The 18,789-nt window shown below is 55.3% G+C and overlaps 1 protein-coding gene across 1 annotated transcript in view; it reads left to right on the forward strand.

The window, feature by feature from the left end:
* Nucleotides 1-18,789, forward strand: part of LOC104406360 (plexin-A1) — a gene marked incomplete at its 5' end in the record, with an annotated part of 58,038 nt that overhangs the window by 7,421 nt on the left and 31,828 nt on the right. Inside the window, 2 exons of the mRNA XM_010015312.1 lie at nt 6,862-6,976; nt 11,130-11,330. Of these exons, the coding sequence (XP_010013614.1) occupies nt 6,862-6,976; nt 11,130-11,330 (316 nt within the window). The remainder of the gene's footprint in view (nt 1-6,861; nt 6,977-11,129; nt 11,331-18,789) is intronic.

The following is an 18,789-nucleotide window of genomic DNA, read 5'->3' on the forward strand; positions in this document are numbered from 1 at the left end:
AACCTACAACAAAGAGCCCTGACTGATTTATTACTGCGTTGATGTTTAATTTTGGATGCATTATTTAAAACGGCTAATTATGGATGCATTAATATTTATGGACTTGGGTTGGAGCTGATAGAAAAGTCTATGTTCTAGGCTGGTGAACAGTACTATTATTTCCTTTATGTCAAGAATTTTAGGGTTTGGAGGCAGCTTTAACTATGTGACCTGCAGTCGAGTCAGAGCCAGAAAGCATGACAGTACCTTGGATGATGCAATACTTTTAAATACCATTTGCAGACAGGCGTCTTTAATGGATCTCTTTGGAGTTAATAGCCTTTCAGATCCAGGTTTCATATTTTGTGGAGGAAAATCTATACGTTAGCCTGATGAATTCTGGATTAGGAACACTATGCTTTTCCATGAGGCTGATGTTTTTCCTGCGGAGATCTTTGATCACTGTGCATTATGTTCTCTTTCTCTATTTGGGTGGCTTTGCTCAGGTTGGGAGGCAGAGCCCTGTGTGTTGAATCATTTCTCAGCTGAGGATGAAATGTTTGGGTGAGAGTTTTCAGGTGGTTGTTGAGGGATGGGAGGGTTATAAGGCATCTCTTTGCTGGTGTCAGCTGGGGTAGCTCCAGGGAAGCCAGTGCAGCTCCACTGTGTGCACTTGGGGAGTGTGCAGTCAGAGCCCCATTGGTGTCCAGTCTGTTACTGCAGGACTTTGTAGTGCCCATCACAGGGATGTCCCCATTGCATAACAGCATCACTCATATCTGGGGCACTTCTCTGTGCAGGGTCTCTGGGAGCCCTGGTCTAGGGCTCGCATCCTCTCTGAGGCTCCAATCTTTGCTCCAGCAGGGTCACCTGGATAGCTTCAAGGGGTCCCAGCTTGGTGTATCCCACCCTGGCATCCTCAGGGTTCCCGTGGCAGGCACTTAAAGGCAATGGCATCCTGAAATCATGTGTGTTAGGCAAGGGATGTTGCTGGCTGAGCTGAGAGAGCATTGAGCAGGGGAGTGGGAACCTGGAGGGTGATGCTGAAAACAGGTCCCTTGCACAGGGGGATGTGGGTGCTGAGGGTCACTGTGGCTCCTGAGGACAGGCTCTGGTTCCTGCAGTGGAGGATGGGATGGACAACCCCATGGCAGGGGTTGGGGTGGGTTCCTGTGGGGGCTTCCTGTGGGGCACAGATCAAGCGCCAGCGTTTAAAGGCCACTCAGCACCTTTGATCATCTAATGAATGGGCCGGTGTCCGGTGCCTGTGCGGGCAGATGTTGAGGTTGTCTTTGTCAGTGTTAAACTCCCTCTTCAAAGCTTTTGTGGGGAAATGAGTCCCCTTTCAAGATGAAGATGTAACACCAGGCTCCCTGCCTGCCTCCGGCACAGCCTGTGCTTGCTGGTGAGGTGGGCAAGTGGGGAATCCTTCTGGAAAGCCAATGAATTCCAGGGAATACCAAGGTGTTTCTTCCCACTATTCCCATGTTTGCTTGCTGGGATTCTCCTCTGGAAACTGCTCCATAAATCCTGTTGTGGTTTAGTTCAGGTAAAGGACACCTTCCACTAGAGCAGGTTGCTCCAAGCCCCTGTGTCCAACCTGGCCTTGAACACTGCCAGGGATGGGGCAGCCACAGCTTCTCTGGGCACCCTGTGCCAGCGCCTCAGCACCCTCACAGGGAAGAGCTTCTGCCTCAGAGCTCATCTCAATCTCCCCTCTGGCAGGTTCAAGCCATTCCCCTTGGCCTGTCCCTACAGGCCCTTGTCCCAAGCCCCTCTCCAGCTTTCCTGCAGCCCCTTTATACACTGGAGCTGCTCTAAGGTCTCCCCTTCAGGAGCCTTCTCTTCTCCAGGCTGCCATCCTTGTGGTTGTCCTTGCTGCAGTGGTGGTTGTGACACCCAGGTCCCGTCAGCTCCGGGGTGCTGGAACAAGGGGCAGACATGCCAAGAAGCTCTGTCATCTGCTGGCTGGAGAGACGCGACTCTGCCATTGCCCTGACCACAGCTCAGGCTTTCCTTATAAGCCTCCATTAATTAAATGGGATTTTAATGCATGTCCCAGGGGCTGGGAGTAGTTGAGCTGGTCCGGTGGCCAAGGCAACTGTTGGCATCCATGGGATGATGCAGCCCTCATGCCACTGGGCTCCTTTCTGCAGCTTTCCTGGCTGTCCGCACCCCCATGGCTGCATCTCTGCTGCCCCAGTGCTGCTCGTTTCCAGATGCTTACAGATGTTTTCTTTCGGAGGCATGGACAGATGGCTGCAAGCAGTTGAGTGTATGTGGGTTCACACAGCTGAGCTGCAAGGCGGTAACAGATCCCTGTGTATGCCTGCGCTGGGGCAGGTGGAAAATCCCACAGGATGGCCCCAGAGACTGCTTGGGATAACCTGGTTTATGTCACGTTTGCTGTGGATGAGGAGGGCTGGTTCAGCCTGGTGATGTGTTTCAGTGGGGGGAGGCTGAAGGTGTTTAAAACCTTAAAACCCAGGGCCTGATTCTGCATCCTCCAGGCAGGATGGTGGTGGATGCTCTGGACAAGGTCTGCGAGTCCAACCCTTACCCTGTGAGTTAAAGGCTCTTGGTAAAACCCAGCAGGGATGTAGAAGCATGAGGCTCGTGTGAAAGGAAGGGCGGAAAGGGATTGAGATGGGCAGGGATAGAGGGAGGCAAGAGCTTATCTCCTGCCCATGCTTCTCCTGGGTTTGGGTCTGGGCTCTGCTCAGTAAGGATGGGGCTGTAGGTCTGTTGTAGGAGCTTGGGGGACACTGACTATCTGTTCCTGCTGCTCTTCAGGTTTTCCCCTTTTCCCTGGGGCAGATACATGGATATAAAGCCCAAAGCACTGCAGCTCAGCCCCTCACCCTTGACAGCTGCTGCTCCAGATGCCAGCTATGCTGGAGCAGTGTTTCCTAAGGCTGGATCCTCCTGGCAAGGGGAGGTCTGAGGAGCAGGCGGGGTTTCCAGGCGGGATGTGCTGTGTGTGCTGTCTGTGTGTGTACAGATGCTGTTTCCATCTTTATAATTTCCCTTCTCAAGGGACCTCCCCATCTCTGCTGTTGGTGCCATTCAGCTTGTCCCTATCCCTGGAGGGGAGCAGCGTTGGGAGCTCTGGACCCAGCTGTGTAGTGAGTTGGGGGCAAGCAGGAAGGCTGCAGGAGGTGCCAGCTTTACCCCTGGGTCACTCAGCAATGGGCACTCTGCACAGAGTGATCCCAAAAAGCGGCTTTGGGGCTGGTACCACTTTTAAGCCTGGAGAAGAGAAGGCTCCTGAAGGGGACACCTTAGAGCAGCTCCAGTGCATAAGGGGGCTGCAGGAAAGCTGGAGAGGGGCTTTGGACAAGGGCCTGTAGGGACAGGGCAAGGGGAATGGCTTTAACCTGCCAGAGGGGAGATTGAGATGAGCTCTGAGGCAGAAGCTCTTCCCTGTGAGGGTGCTGAGGTGCTGGCACAGGGTGCCCAGAGAAGCTGTGGCTGCCCCATCCCTGGCAGTGTTCAAGGCCAGGTTGGACACAGGGGCTTGGAGCAACCTGCTCTAGTGGAAGGTGTCCCTGCCTGTGGCAGGGGTTGAACTGGGTGAGCTTTAAGGTCCCTTCGAACCCATTCTATGATTCTGTAACATTAGGAAGCAAAAGGAGACGGCCGGTTGGGTGACCCCTTCCCCTTTTCCCACCCTGGGCATTGTCTCTACCTGGCCCATGCAGGGCTGGGAAGGATGCAGATGGGGCACAAGCTGTGGGTCCATGTCTGCTGCAGCCCCACCGCGGGGTTTCTGCCTGGCTGGCTCCCTGCACTCCAAACACACTTTGGGGAGGCGGGGGGGGGGGTTTGGGGAGGCGGGGGGGGGGAGCTCCAACACGTGAAGGAGAACCTCCCTCTAATCATCAGAGTGATGAAAGCCTCTTAGGCAAGAAGTGATGAGGGAAGAGTGCCTGACCGTGGGAAGGAGAGAGACGGCACAGATGGCATCGTGCTGCCGAGCAGCCTGCTCCTGAGCCGAGAACAGACAGCGGCGGCACACGGACACACCGGGAATACAGCCCCTGCCACACTGACCTCCATGGGGAGCCCAGCCTCGGCTCCTGCCCTGGGGTTTGGGCAGCCTTGCAGGGAGCTGAGTAGTCAAATGGGCATGCTGAGGCAGGCAGGACCGAGGAAGGCTGGAGATGGGGTTTCACTGTGTTACCCAGCACCTGGGCGCTGACTTGCTCATCCTTGGCCAGCTGGGGGGTGCTGACCCCAACAGGCTCTAAACGCAGCAGAGATGCTGTGGAGTGAGATGTGTGGTGGTGAGTGCTCTTATGGAGGTGTCTGATGTCTTTATGGCAGATGGAGAACCTCGGCAGAAGGGAGAGTGTGAAAACCATCTCCGAGGACGGGGCTTCAGGAATGGCTCGGTTCAATTGGAAGCAGGCGGGAGGGCTGAAGTAGGAGGGGGGGAACCATACACCTCGGGGTGTATGTGGAGGATAACCTGAGATGCTTTAGGTCCTTTGGCAAGTGGAGACCAGGAGATGAGCTGGGACTTGCAGTGGTTAAATGGCAAAGGAGACCCTCAGGTGGGGAGGGTCCCAAATAGCAAGGATTTGGCTTTCAGAATGGAGCTGCAGCTCTGGCGACCAGGATCCCCGGGGCAGGGCTGTGATGGGTGCTTCACCCAACTGCTTTGAGGTGCTTGTGAGATGATGAGGGGAACTGGGGGGTCTTTTTGCACACCCTGAAGGACCTGGTGTCTGGATTATCTCTCCTGTGCAGAGTGCCACTTGCATGGGAGGGTTGGTGGTTATGCCCTGGCACGTGGCTTGCGACTGCTTAGAGCGTGCTTCTCTCTGACATGACCTCTCTGTGGTAGCTCTGCTTCCATGAGGATTAACCCGTCCTTTCCCAGCCCTGCTGCATTCACATCCTGGATTTACCTGCCCACTGGTCGCTGCTTGAGCCCTTATCGTAGGGCAGGAGCCGTCCGTTTGCTTTGTCTGTGTCCCCCGCTCCCTCTGCGCCTCCCTCCCTCAAAGCAGGCAGAGATGGGAGGCTGTGGCTCTGCTTTTAAGTCGAATCTCTGCAGCTGAAATAAAATTGCATATATTTGCATAAGGAGCATCTCAATTAGCATATTTGTGGGTAAAGCTAAAAGGGCTGTTCATTTGGAAGCGAAAATGTGAGCGAAACATGGAAATGACTTCCAGCCCCCTTTGCAAGCAGCTTAATTAAATATTTCCTTAGTGTGTGTGCATGGATTTGGGAAGCTCTTGCTGTGTATGGAATGGTGTGTGAAACCCCAGGGCAGGCAGGGAGCAGCGGCCCTGAGAAGTGTGCATTGGCACCCCATGCTGCCTGTACCCTGTGCTGTCCCCACACCTCCAAAGGGACAAGTCTGCTGGAGGGTGAGGGCTTTGGCGTGTCACCTGAGGATGTCCCTCTCCAGGAAGGTTTTCCTTCTGCCTCCTTGCACGGTGATGCTGTGTTACCCTGGTCGGTGGTGCTGTGTTATCCCGGTCGGTCGGTGATGCTCTGTTCTTCCTGTTGTTTCCCAGGGGGTAGAGGCAGAGTGATGGCTGTGCTTTAGGAGTGGGATGAGGCTGGGCAGGGCCGCCTGCCTCCTGCCAGAGCTGTGTTCAGGGGAAAATCCTCCCTTTGTTTAAATGTAATTGCTTTGGGCCCCATCCTGCGCACGCTCAGATCAGTGGGAGCAGGTATGAGCTTCTAGGGAGAAAAATCATGCTGCTGCTTTTTTATTTTATCTTTTTTCCTTTTTAAAGCCAGGCTGATGATTTTTCTTGCCCTCCAGCTTACACCTCAACAGCTCTCCCATCTCCCTGGGAGGGCAGCATGGGACATGCATGGTACAGACCTGCCCCTTGAAGCTTCACTGCATTGATGCAGGACCTCACTGCTGCCCTGGGACAAGCGTGGCAGGGAGGGCTCATCCCTTCCATCCACACAGGGCTGAGTGTCCTGGGAGCTGTGGGGGTCTATGGGATCCCTATTGCTTGCAGGCAGGGATGCTTCATGGTGCTGGGAGGAGGTGCTTTTGGGGAGCAGAGGGACAGGCTGCTGGGGTGCCACTTCTGTGAATGGTTGCACAAGGAGGGGATTCTCTATGTCCCCTCCTATGTGGGGGAGAGGCATCGAGGTCCCTGGGTCTGGTTTCTTCGGTAAGAGGGGTGCAGAGCTCGCAGCATCCCTGGTACCCAAGCGCATCCCCCAGGAGATGGAGGGAGGAGGGGACGTGCATGATCCCACCACACAAAGAGCCTGGAGAGGAGGATGGGGAAAGAAACGGGAACGTCTGGGGCTGGAGGGAGGGGGTGAGAGTTGCACATACACACACAGAGGCATGGCTGCAGAGGGCTGAGGGAGGGAAGGGGTCACACACAACCTATTGTGAGCGGCTCAAAGGCGCTACAGCCCCGAATTGTTCATCTGGCCCAACCTTTCACCAGTTACAACTTTCCCCTCCATGAGCATGCATTAGTCTGGCCCTTTCTCCCCTGTTCCCCTGCAGTTCAGAGCCCTTGTTCTGCTGCTTGTTCTCTTGCTAAAAACACCTTTCAGCAAGCTCAGATAAAGCTCCCAAAGTCTGGAGCTCAGCCCCAGCCAGGAGCCAGGTGGACAGGGTCATTGTGACAAGCAGAGCAGGGAATAGGGCTGTGGTGCCAGAAAGACCATATCCCTTCACCTTGCTATGGGCAAAGCCCATGGGTCCAGCGTGTGCAGGCACCTCCCCTCCCTCCTGTTGGCACCTCACTCCATGGATGGGGGTATCTTTCCCATGCAGAGATACAGGATCACTGATGGGTGCTGTCCTGCTCGAGCATCCCGAGCAGTGCTGCAGGGGACCCTGCCTCACTGTTCCCCTGACGCTGCCCACTTCTCTCCCTGCAGCTGCCTGTCCTGTGTGAACGGCTCCTTCCCCTGCCACTGGTGCAAGTATCGCCACATCTGCACCCACAACGCCGCCGACTGCTCCTTCCTGGAGGGACGTGTCAAGCTCTCCGAGGTAAGGTGACATGGGTTGGCTCCCTGGTCCCTTCCACTATGGGGATGGGTTTAGAAGAGGGAAAACCACTTTGGAAACCTTTCCTGCTTTGCCTTGCCTGGGGTGCTGGGGCCGCCTGGGGAGCAGTGAGGGTGAGATGGGACAGTGTGCTGGTGGGGAGAGGCTGTGTGGCTGCAGAGAGGCTGCTTGGGAAGCCAGGCACAGCCCAGAGCACTTGAGGTTGAATGAAAGGAAAAACAAAGACAGAGACTCCAAAGGATATTCTTTTGATGCTTCTGAAGGGAGCAAGCTTGAACTGTCACTGCAGAACAACTTGTTTTCAGAGAGGGGAAGGTTGAAAGCTGTAAAACAAACAGGTTTGCTACACCTCACACCTTCTTCATCTCAAATGCACATTCCTGAGAGGGGGGTCATCCTGCACACATCCGTGCCATCCACTGGGAAGCTTGTCACCAGCAGAGTGCTTGTGGAGGTCCCAGTGTCCCCAGCCTGTTGGTGGCCTTGCTGGTCCTTGGGTTGGGTCCGGAGGTCTGTTGAGTAACCCTTGGCTCTGCAGTAAGTGCTCATTCACGTCCTGAAGGGAGAGTTTTGGGAAGGAGTTTCTCCTTCGTCCCTGTCCTGGAAGAGGGCTCTGGTTGAACTTGTGTTTCCAGTTTTGTGTACTGGGAATGAGCCCTGTCTGGATTCCCTGCTCCTTTGGGGTAGGTTGACCTTGCCTGGACATCAGGTGCCCACCGAGCCAGGAGGATTCAGTACCATGAGAGGATCAGAAGAAGCTGTTTTATCCTAGTTGTGCCCTGAAGAAACCTAGCAGGGGATCAGCCTGTCCCCAGCATCCAGCCGCTTGCTCTTGAGGTTGTGCTTCCAGCCAGCCCTGGTGTTGCTTCTCCAAACACGTGGTGTCCAGACCACTGGAGCCCAGTGGCTCTGGTCTGCCCGTTCCCCTCACTGAGGGCATGGGGAGCTGCTGGGCTCCACCAGGCAAACCCAAAAGCATCTGGCTGCACCCCCAGGGGTGTTGTCTCTGGGACACGTGCAGCTCTTCCCTCAACCGGCTGCTTGGGAACTCGTGTCGCTTCCCAGCACGGGCAGGGTGTCCCCCAGCAGACCTCCCGGCCACACTGGGACCTGGAGCGGTGCCTGGGTTGAGGTTTGGAGCTCCTGGCTCAGCCTGTTTGCACGTTGGTGTGGCTTCAGCTCTTCCTGCAGGGGATGCTGAGGCACCCTTGGAGCGGCCGCTGCTGTGGGCTGCGTGTCTGGGCTGGGATGAGACATCCCAAACCCATCCATCCTGGTCCCCATCAGGGTGGTGTGGCAGGATGGGGACTTGGTGCCACCAGACACATTAATGGTAGATGTTCTGGCCCCATCCTCTCTGCGGGAGGATGTCTGACTGGGAAGGTTATTTTAAGGAGGATTTGGTCTGTGTGTGTTGGCTGGAGCATGGTGGGCACTGGTCAGGAGAGGCAGGGACAGGGGTTAACAGCAGCACTCAGTGTCTCTGCTGGTTCCCATGGGTGGTTCACCACAATTTCCTGGTGGGAAAGTGGCTGTTTTGCAGGAAAACACAAAGAGTGACCAACAGCACTGTCTTGGGAATGCCAGGAATGTTCACCTGGACTTCTGGCAGGGCAGGGAATGGGGTGTGGGTAGGAGCCACCACTCACATAAATGTGCCTGGGAATGAAGGCAGCAGGAAGGATGTCCCTGCCTGATGGCTGCTGTGCCTTTGAAGCCTGGGCTCTGGAGATCACCCTGCTCTGTGGCTTGCTCCATGGTGAGGGGCTGGGGAAAGGGTGACAAAAAAGCACAGGCCGTTGGCTTTTCCCTGCTTGTTGTGTCCAGCAGTGGCCTGGGGTGATGAGTGATGGATGCTGGAGCCTCCCATCCCCAAAAGCTGCTCTCCTCCGACAGTCCCTGCTGTTGCACCAAGTGTGTTGGTTCAGTATAAGCTGGTTCAGTGTGTTTGTTCTTCATTGGCCAGGTTGGACACAGGGGCTTGGAGCAACCTGCTCTAGTGGAAGGTGTCCCTGCCCATGGCAGGGATTGGAACTGGGTGAGCTTTAAGGTCCCTTCCAACACAAACCAGTCTGGGGTTCCCCCACCTGTAGGAATGGTTAAGGACTTCGTGAAGGAACCTCAAAGCTGGTGTCAAGCCCAGCCCCAAACTCCTTTATCCCCATCTCCACTGATGGCACAGCCTTGCAGCTGGAGCTGGGAGCTGCCAGAGGAACCCAAACCAGGGTGTTTGCAGCGTGGCTCTAAAGCTCTTAAGCTCCCCTGGCAAACCTGGACACCCTTGTCATGTTCTCATCCAGCCAGAAAAACAGTTTCAGTGGAGAAAATCCGAGTTGTTCCATGTTTGGGAATGTGTCTGTGTATCAGGGTGTTGCTTGTCCCATCCCTCCGCAGCTCCTGGGAGCCGGGGCTGTGCTGGGGGGAGGCTGGTTTTGGCAGGATGTGGAGCTCTGTGGGCTGTCGGAGCATTCCCAAAGGATACAAGTGCCGGGCAGTGCTGGGGCGAGTTTTGTCAGCGGTTGGAGCTGCTCACAGGGGAAGTGAGTTGTCCCAGAGCCCGGGCACCCGGCGCCCACCAGCACCAGCTGCTTCCTGCCTGGGCACGGGGTGACATTGCTGCTGGATGAGTCGTTTCTGCCGGCAGATGCGGAGCATGAGAGATGTTGGGGGGGTCCTTCAAGCTGTGAGTCAGCAAAATGAGCCCCCTCTGCATCCCTGCCAGTCCCCCCGCTGTGGCTGCCCCATCCCTGGCAGTGTTCAAGGCCAGGTTGGACACAGGGGCTTGGAGCAACCTGCTCTAGTGGAAGGTGTCCCTGCCCGTGGCAGGGGTTGGGACTGGATGAGCTTTAAGGTCCTTTCCAACCGAAACCAGTCCGGGATTCTGTGAAGAACAGAAAATGTAGAGTAAAATGAGTTGGGTTTTTTGGTCAATATTTGCTAAATGAAGCAATTTCTTTCTCATTTCTCTGCATTGTTTGAAAGTTAGATTAATCTTATAGCTGTTACACAGCCCAGTGCTGCTCAGGGTCCAGCCTGGCTCACTGTGCGTGGCAGGAGGCAGCCGGGCAGTGTTGGCCGCGTGTATCTACTGGTGGCCTTGGGGTGAGAGCTGCCTCACAGCCATGGCTATTGCCACCCTTTGAAGAGCAGCAGGGTGCCTGTGTGCACCTCAGTGGTGCTGCTGCTGTTTCTGTGCTCACGGCAGCTCCCTGCAGCACGTTATTCCCCCTGGATGTTATTTCTTCCCAGAGTCACTGCCATAGGTGTGCACCCTCGGTCCTGCCTGCCAGAGCCAGTGTGGGATTGCATCAGGCTGTCGTTGCTGGTGGCACCCACTGGGGCTGTGGGGTTCTGCTGCTTCCTGAGCTCATTGATTTGTGCTCTCCTGCTCCCCTGTGCTTTGCACACAAGGTTCACTGGAGCAGCTGGGAGCCTACGGCTGTTAAAACCAAGTGCTCCTTCCCTGGGGAGCATCAGGGCTGGCGGGGTGGTGCTGAGCCCCCCTTGCCTTCCTCCCCTTTGTCTCACCAGCATCCCCTGGCTGGAGGCACTGTCCCCTGGCCAGCCTGCAGCCAGGGCAATGCTGCTTCGAGCTGACCACAGGTAGAAGCAGCAGCAGTAACATCGCTGCAGAACAGGTTCTCTGCAACGCTGCACAACCACGTTGCAGTGTCAAAGGGGGAAAAGGCTTTTCTGTCCACTTGTGAAGGCAGATGGAGGCTGTAAGGGAAACAGGAAGGCTGAGACAGCCTTACAGTGCACAGCCCAGTGGGCGTTAACTCTGAAACCTACTGACTCAATGGTGGCATTACAGCCCATCTTGTTACCAGTCATTCTGCCCACATGTGTGCAGGTCCCACAGCTGAATCCTCTCCCCACCTCCCACCTGGATCAACCCAAGCTGTGAAAAACACCCCACAGCCCTACTACCAGATTCCTCTGTGTTCTCCCTTCCTGTCTTCATGGCTTTGGTCAGAGCAGACGTGAGATGCTGGTTTGGGTTTGGCTGCACGTAAGGATTTACTCAGGGTGGTATTCTTGTAGTGCATTGCCCAGCTTGCCAACCAGGGAGGGTCTCAGGGGTGCTGGGGTCTGCGTGGTGCTCTCTCTCATCAGTGCCTCGTTCCCTTGACAGGACTGCCCCCAGATCCTGCCCTCCACCCAGATCTACATCCCCGTTGGGGTGGTGAAGCCCATCACCCTGACGGCCAAGAACCTGCCGCAGCCACAGTCCGGGCAGCGCAACTATGAGTGCATCTTCCACATCCCCGGCAGCACCACCCGTGTCACCGCCCTGCGCTTCAACAGCACCAGCATCCAGTGCCAGAACACCTCGGTGAGTGCAGGACAGGGCCTGACCCGGGCTTTGTCTGTGGGCTGCTCATCCTGCTCTGCCCCAGGACCTTCCTTTGTGGTTATATGCTGGGTTTGCTCTCCCATGGGCAGGTACTGGTGGGTTTCTGGTGCTTATGGAGTGTGAACTGGGGTCCTCCTTGCTTCCCCAGTGTGTGTAGAAGCTGCTGCTTGGGGTCATTCCGGATGGGATCAGTGCCAGAGCTGCCTTGGGGGAGCTGTCAGGCTTTAGGAGCACTTCCAAGGAAATAGGCTTTGGGAAGCTGAAGAAAGTTGCCTGGGCTGGAGCCAGCTGGCCCGGATGTGCCGGAGACTTGCCTCCCCTTCTCCCTGCCTGCTCTAGCTTCCCCTGACACCAACCCATCCCGCTTTACAGGCGGGACTGAGCTAACACCTTCTCTGTGTCACACTATGCACACGCTGCCCTGTGTGCTGCTGTTCCTGCTGGCCCCAGAGCACTTCCCTCCTCCTTGCAGCCATTCCCAGCTCTCACCCATCCCTGCATTTGTGGTGCATCACCTGTGCCCTTGCTCCCTGCAGCTCTGTCTCCTGCAGGCAGCTCTGCCCTCTCCAGTTGCCTTCTCCCTAAGCGAGAGAGTTTCGTGGCACCTTGCTGAGCTGTTTTGTGCCCTTTTCTGTACAGCAGTCCTGTGCAGGGAGCTCCAAGCCCACCAGCAAACCCACCCAGGATGTTAATAGCTCCACAGCATTACTCAGCTCCTCCAGTGCCCCGCTGGGCTCTGCACTGACCTGCCCTCACCCGCATGGAGCCCAGCCCTCCCTTCTCCTTCCCATTTAATCCTTTCAAAATTTGTTTTCCATCACTCACACTGTGAAAGCTCATTTGCAGCCTAACACCAGCGCCGAGCCCTGCTCCCCTGTCCTTTGGTGGCACGTGTGACATTTAGAGGCTGTTGAAGACAAGCCCTGGCTCCCTCCCTCCTGTGCTCCTGGGGGTGTGGAGTCTTCGGGCAGGAGGAGCATCCCAAGTCACTGCATCCTGCCCTGGGTAGCAGTGCTGGGGGGATGATGTAGTGCCAGGGCTCGCTCTTGGCAACACACAGTTGCTGATGAGCAGAAGTGCTCCTTGTCCTGAGCTGCTGCTTGGAGATGCTGGTGGTGGGTCTGTGCTTGGTCTGGAGGTGGATACAGGCAGCAGCACAAAGTGCAAGCTCCAGAGAGCAGCAGGACCAGAGCAGTGTCTGCAGAGCTCGGCTGCAACCAGCCAGTATTGAGGCAGCTTAAGCAAAGGTTTGTCTTCTTGCTGCTGTGTTTAGGGAAGAAAAGAATGTAGATGGAGAGCTGCCCGGTGGAGCTGGCTTGGTGGCTGGTCCCTGGCGTGGATCATGGTCTTCACCAGGGCTCCATCATGCAGGTTTGCTCCCAGACCCAGTTTTGTCCATTGCCTGCATGGCTCGGTGTTAGTGCTTCGAGGGGAATGCGATGGATGTGTTGCTAAGAGACATCATGGTGGTGGGGGTCCTTTCTCTGGGGTCTCGTTGCTGCTGGTGGCCAAGCTTGGCTGCTCTGTGTCTACCACAGCCATGTGAGAGGCTTCTTCGGGGTCAGCTGAGCCACTTGTGTCCTAGCAGAAGACTTGGGTACATCAGGTACCTGCTTGGTCATCTGAGGGCTGTTCTGCAACGTGTCCATGCCTGGCCCCACTGCCTGTGGGTGGAAATGGCCTGAAGGAACCATTACCCTGGTGCAGAGTGTGGAAGAAATGTGGCCTCTTTGTCCTAGAGAGAGTCCAGCCTGCAGGGACCCTGCTTGGGCGCAGCGTGGAGAGGCAGAAGCAAACCCCACCTTCTGTGTTTCCCAAGGGATGCTGTGGCTGCCAGCACTGATGTTATGAGCTGCATGGGCTCTGCAGCCCTTCTCCAAAGGCACAGCTTGAGCTGTGCCTGCCTGCCCTATGGTCCCCGCGTTGAGCTGACAGTGGTGGATGTTTGACCTGGAAATCGCTAGGGATGCCCTGAACATGGGCAAATGGGATGGAGCGTGCATGGGAGGTGTTGTGGGCACAAGAGTGGGTGGCAGCAGCTTGATGGGGGCATGGTGTCAGGCAGGAGACGTGGCTTCCAGGCGCGGGGTGGCTTCACAGACGGCAGAAGACAGTTTTGGCTTGAGAGGAGCTGTCTTGCTTTCAGGGTCTGCTTTAACGTTTGAGGGCATTTAGCCAGGCTGCGTTCTGGAGTGGGGGATTTGTGTTCACACTTGTGTGATGTTTGTCTCCACCACGTCTTTTCTTGCAGTCCATCTGGCTGGTTGGTAGCGCTTCGTGCTCCTGTGCCATCACCCACCCGTGACCCGCTGGGTTCTTCCATTGCAATTCATCCTTTGGGATAGGATTTTAGGGGAGTGGGGAAGTAGGGCAGGATGACAGCCAGCCAGCAAGTGAGGGATGGATGTCCTCTCCTCTGAAAGGCATTTAAGCACACTTTTGTTTCCAGGAGTTCAATGGGATCTAAACAAGAGGTTAATTACTCTGTGGAATTAGGGATGCTTTCCTAAATCCCGGGTGAATGGAAGGGATAATAAGTCAAGCCTGCTTAAAACTCCTCGTCTTTTGTTTAGTTTTAGTGCTTGTCAAACTCCAATGACTTGTTAGGCTTTGAAGAAAGGACATCTTGGTTAAATATTCAGCAGTCCATTTATTAAGGTTTGAGTGTCGACTATAAACATTGTTTGAGACACCCGATAGATCTCCAGCAAACTGAAAGGAGACCAGGCCTGGTGTTCCCCATCATCCTGGTGCAAAAGCCCAGCAGAAAAAAGCCTTTTCTGCCTCCTCACTTTAGTGTCTTTTTGCTCTCCAAGAGTAAAGCAACCTGAAAGGTTTTCCACGTGCATTGTAAGAAAGCAAAAAGCAAAGGCAAGCCTAAGAAAATGAAGTGCTTTGCCAATAAACTGGGGTTTTTTGTTAGTTGGTTAGTTATAATCTTCTGGAATCAGACACTTCCAGGCTTGCCTCTTGCAGCGGAGAATGGGGGGGTGGCCATGGGTCTTAAAGTGTGCAGGTAATGCCACTGAGTTTCATTTTCCAAGCATCCCTGCCTTTGCTCATTCTTTCCCATCTGCCATCCCTCAACGGGGCTCATCCTTCTTAATGCTGCACGAAATAAGCAGTTTTGCTGTTGTGAAGTACCACAGTCCACCCAGCACTGCTTGTAACCTTGGACTTCATCCCGTTTAGTCCTGGCCTTGGCAGAATGGCTGCGGGTGTTTCTCACTGCCAGGGGTTTGGCTTTTACCCTCCAGAATGTCCCTCTTAAGGCTGAAACAGCCCCAGAGCTGCTCTTTCCCTTTAAATGTAAAAATAGGAAGAACCCCAGATCTCCTTTCCATGAGCATTGGAGTTTGTTGTCTCAGCACTTTAGATTAAGCCTCACGCCTCAATTATTTCCCTTTCCTCTTACCCAAAGCCCTGCGTGGTGAGGAGCAGCTGTGTCGCCTCCCTGGCTACTTCCTTGCTCATCCCCATGGGCAGACCACCCTGCCCACATGTTGGTCTGTGGCTCCAGAGGTCACTCCCCTCCTCTGGGATGGCTCCACTTGGAATGTTCACGCAGGAGCAGCTTATCCCGTGACAAAGTGATGTGGATGCAGAGCAGGATGGGTGCGTGAGTGGTACCCAGTGCAGATGCTGAGGCTGCGGTGCCCCAGCATCTTGGATGTGGGAAGGCAAGACCTGGTGGATTCATGTTTTCTGGGTATTTCCTTATTGTGGGTGTTGCTCTGACATATTCCCAGGGTCTCAGGTTCTTATTCCACCCTGCCAAACTTTGGGCAGGAGGAATTCAGGCAAAGGAGCTTGTGTGTGATTGGGGAGGAAAGGCGGGGAGATTTATGTGAAAGGAGCAAAAGGAGATCCAGAATGAGAGGCCAAGTGTTCCTATCAAGTTGTGCTGTTGTGTGCATGGCAGTATTTTACTAGGCCTGGGGTGTATGGAAGAACATAAATCATACACACATTCCCTGCTCCGAGTGCCGCACACCTCCAATAAAGGTATCTCTAATTAACCAGCCATGGAGAGGGAAGCAGGATTGGAGCCCATTCTCCAACAGCTCCGTTCTCCAACAAAGCCATGCTCTCCGTCCTGGCGCTGCCTGCATTTATCTTTCCTGCAGCAGTGTTTAAAGTGAAAAGGGAGTATCGGGAGAGTTTGATAGGATCCAATTAAATTCCAGCAGATAAAATAATGATGAATTGCAGTTGAGCCCTGGCGAGACGCGATGTACATTACTGCTGTCCCCGTAGTACGGGGAAGGAGTTGAGGTCATCAACTACAGGAAAATAGGACACAGCTGCAGCCCAAGCGCTCCTCCAGAAATGCAGCCCAGGGGGATGGTGCAGATGGGAAGGAGGGGGGGATGCAAGGGAAATTTGGATGTGTGGGATTGCTCACAGAGGGCAGAGGAGCCGCCCCTCCGCTGGAGTGGGATGGATGCCCTGATGGGGTGTGATGGCTGTGGGGTACCCACAGCCCTTGTAGCATGCTGGGCTGGTGGCATCCCCGCATGGAGACGGGGTGAGTGTGAGAATTGGGGATGGGAGAAGCACATGAGGTTGTTGGCTGTTACTTAGGTAGATGTGAGGGTGCTGAGGCGCTGGCACAGGGTGCCCTGAGAAGCTGTGGCTGCCCCATCCCTGGCAGTGTTCAAGGGCAGGTTGGACACAGGGGCTTGGAGCAACCTGCTCTAGTGGAAGGTGTCCCTGCCCGGGGCAGGGGTTGGAACTGGGTGATCTTAAGGTAATTTGCAAGCCAAATGAATCTGTGATTCTATGATTCTAAGCTACCTACGTTTTGGATAAAGAGCCTTGAGAAAGGCTTAGCAAGGGGTCCTCTTGTCTGAACACCATCCCTGCAGAAGGAGACCTTTCTGGGAATAGCCGTATCCAGGTTGGTGGGGCTGACATATCCTCTATCAGCTCTTCCACGCTCGCCTTGTAGGTGCCTTCCAGGAAGGGCAGCAAGGCTGGCTGGGCTAGGTAAGGAGCCAGGCAGCTCACAGCTCTGCTGCTGACTCACTCGATGACATCCTTTCTCCCATCCCCTTCTGTGGACTGTGCTGCATGACAACGCTTCTCTTTCGGGCGCCGTTGGTCTGCTCCTGGGGCTGTGCCTGGCTTATTTTGCTCCCAGAGGAAACATCCATTTCCCATAACAGCATCGTGGCACATCATCCTTCAGCACAGCCAGAGGGTCCTGGGCACCTCTGTAGAGCGAAAGGTGTTCTGACAGCAGCACTGCAGGGTAGGTGCATCCGTCCCCCTCCTGACACCCGCCCTGGCATCCCCTCCTGTGGCTCATCCCGGATCACTGCCAGCCACAGTGATTGATTAACTGGGAAGTTAATAGCAGTTAAGTATTTAATGGATGTTTAGCTCCATGTTAGCTAGAGGCAGGGAGGAGGGACCTGCTGGCTGTCCGTGGGATGGACAGATTGGTAAGCACCCCCCTCCCTGATCCTCTCTTATCCCTAACGGCTGTGGGACCTTCAGGGCCAGGAAGTGACCACTGCTTTGCTGTGGTTTGGTTGCTACCTCCTCTCCTGTGGGTGGAGAGGGCACCTTCCTGGTTCCCACAGCTGCAAACAGGGCTTAGGAAATATCCTTCAAAATAAGAGATGCTTTGGAAATTAGAGAAGGATCTGATGGAACTCTGTGTCCATGGAGGCTGAGCCCTGAGCCCCGCGGCCGCAGCTCCTCCCTACATGCAGCTGAGCTGTGAGTCCAGCTCTGGCATCCTACAGGGACCAGTAACAGCATTAAAGCCGTGGACATGCTGCCTGTTTGCAGGGCAGGTGAGAGCCTGCTGACGGACACGCAGATGCTGAGGACACGTTTTTCATTAATACCCAGCTTCCCTTGGTGATCCCAGCCAGGGTGATGACTCCTGCTGCTTCCCTCTGCACAGTCCCACCTGCTCCAGCTCCGCAAATCCAGCATCCTCAGCACGCCTTCCTTCCCCAGAGGAACACCATCTCTCGTGCAGTCACACTGTTGGGCTGGCACATGGAGAGTTAATGCTCTCCCTCCCTCTCCCCCCACTATTCTTCTTCCTCCAACCCACCTCCCAGAAGAACTAATTTCCAAAAGCAGCCAGGGCAGAGAGATGCAAATAAGTGTTTTGGACAGCTGCAGGCTGGATGCCTTCCGAGATGCCAGGGCCCCAAATGAGACATGTCAGAGTACAAATTGAAAATGCCAATTTCACTTACGCTGCCACGTGGCTCCTCACAGCTAAATCCTGCTCCAGCGCCACCACCGCCCTCCCCAGCCCCAGCACACGCTCCCTCTGCTCCCTGCTCCAGGTCTGGCCAGCTCGTTGTCATGGTCCTGTTGGGGATGTCCCTGGGTGGGTGCAGGATAGGGGAAGGTGAATGGATCTGGACTCCCAATGTGGTTCTGGGTCCGTCTTCCCAAGTCTGGTGACTGGAAGGTTGCTGAGAGGCTCTGGTTGTAGGTGGTGTGTAGTGGAGATGTGGCTGAAGGTCCTCTGAGCAAACACTGCAAGAGGATGTGTGGTGGGGGGCAGTGAGGCTCTTTATATAGTGTAGAGATGGTGGTGGAGCTGTTGGGTGCTCAAGAAAGGGTTGAGTTTGCAGTTGGATGTTTTATGCCTTACAACTTCTCTATAGGGTTGATCAGCATCAGCCTTCCTCCCAGGGAGAGCTGTGTTTTGGGGTCCTTCACCCTGCATTTAGGTGGGGTGGTCCCTGGGCATAGGACCACAAGCAAAAAGCTGTGGAGGTGTAAGCAAGGACCAGGCTTGTCCTTGCATTTGCACCTCGTAGGGTCGAGGGAGGGTGTGTTGCAGTAGCCATGTCTCACATTGGGCATGTGCCCCCTTTTGGTGCCGTGTCTGGTACTGGACCATGGGAGAGACTCAGCATGGAAGAGCTCAGCTTTGATGGCAAGAAGGAACTGAGTGTCTCCTGCTTCCCACAGCCACATGGACATGCTGGCTGCCTTTGGGGCCTCATCCCTGCCTCCTGAGGGTTGAGCAGAGCAGACCTGGAGTAGTCCCTGGTGCTGGCAGGGGGCAGATGTGCTCTGTGGGGCAGTGCTGGAGGAGATGCTGAGGCCACCTCCTCCAGGTACAGCACTGGGGCTGTGGAAGGTGATGATGGGGCTGGCTGGGGCTGGAGCCCCTGCCGGTGCATCCCTGCTCCCTAACAAACTCCAGCAGCCCATGAATCATTCATTTAATCTCTCGTGACACGCCTGTCATTTTCCCGGGCGAGGAGCAGGGAATCTCTTGCCGAAGGAGGTCATTAGCTGTCAGGGATGGTTCCAACTGCTTTCCTGCCTCCGTATCGATTAAACCGCTCCTCCGGCATGCGGCGGCTGTGCGGGGAATATTGATGGGCTGCCGGGACCGGGGCTTGGCTGTCGTGGCAGGGAGGGGGGACTGGCTGGGCAGGAGGCACTGGCC

Source organism: Nestor notabilis, unplaced genomic scaffold, assembly GCF_000696875.1.
Source record: "Nestor notabilis isolate BGI_N333 unplaced genomic scaffold, ASM69687v1 scaffold19095, whole genome shotgun sequence".
Taxonomy (NCBI): domain Eukaryota; kingdom Metazoa; phylum Chordata; class Aves; order Psittaciformes; family Psittacidae; genus Nestor; species Nestor notabilis.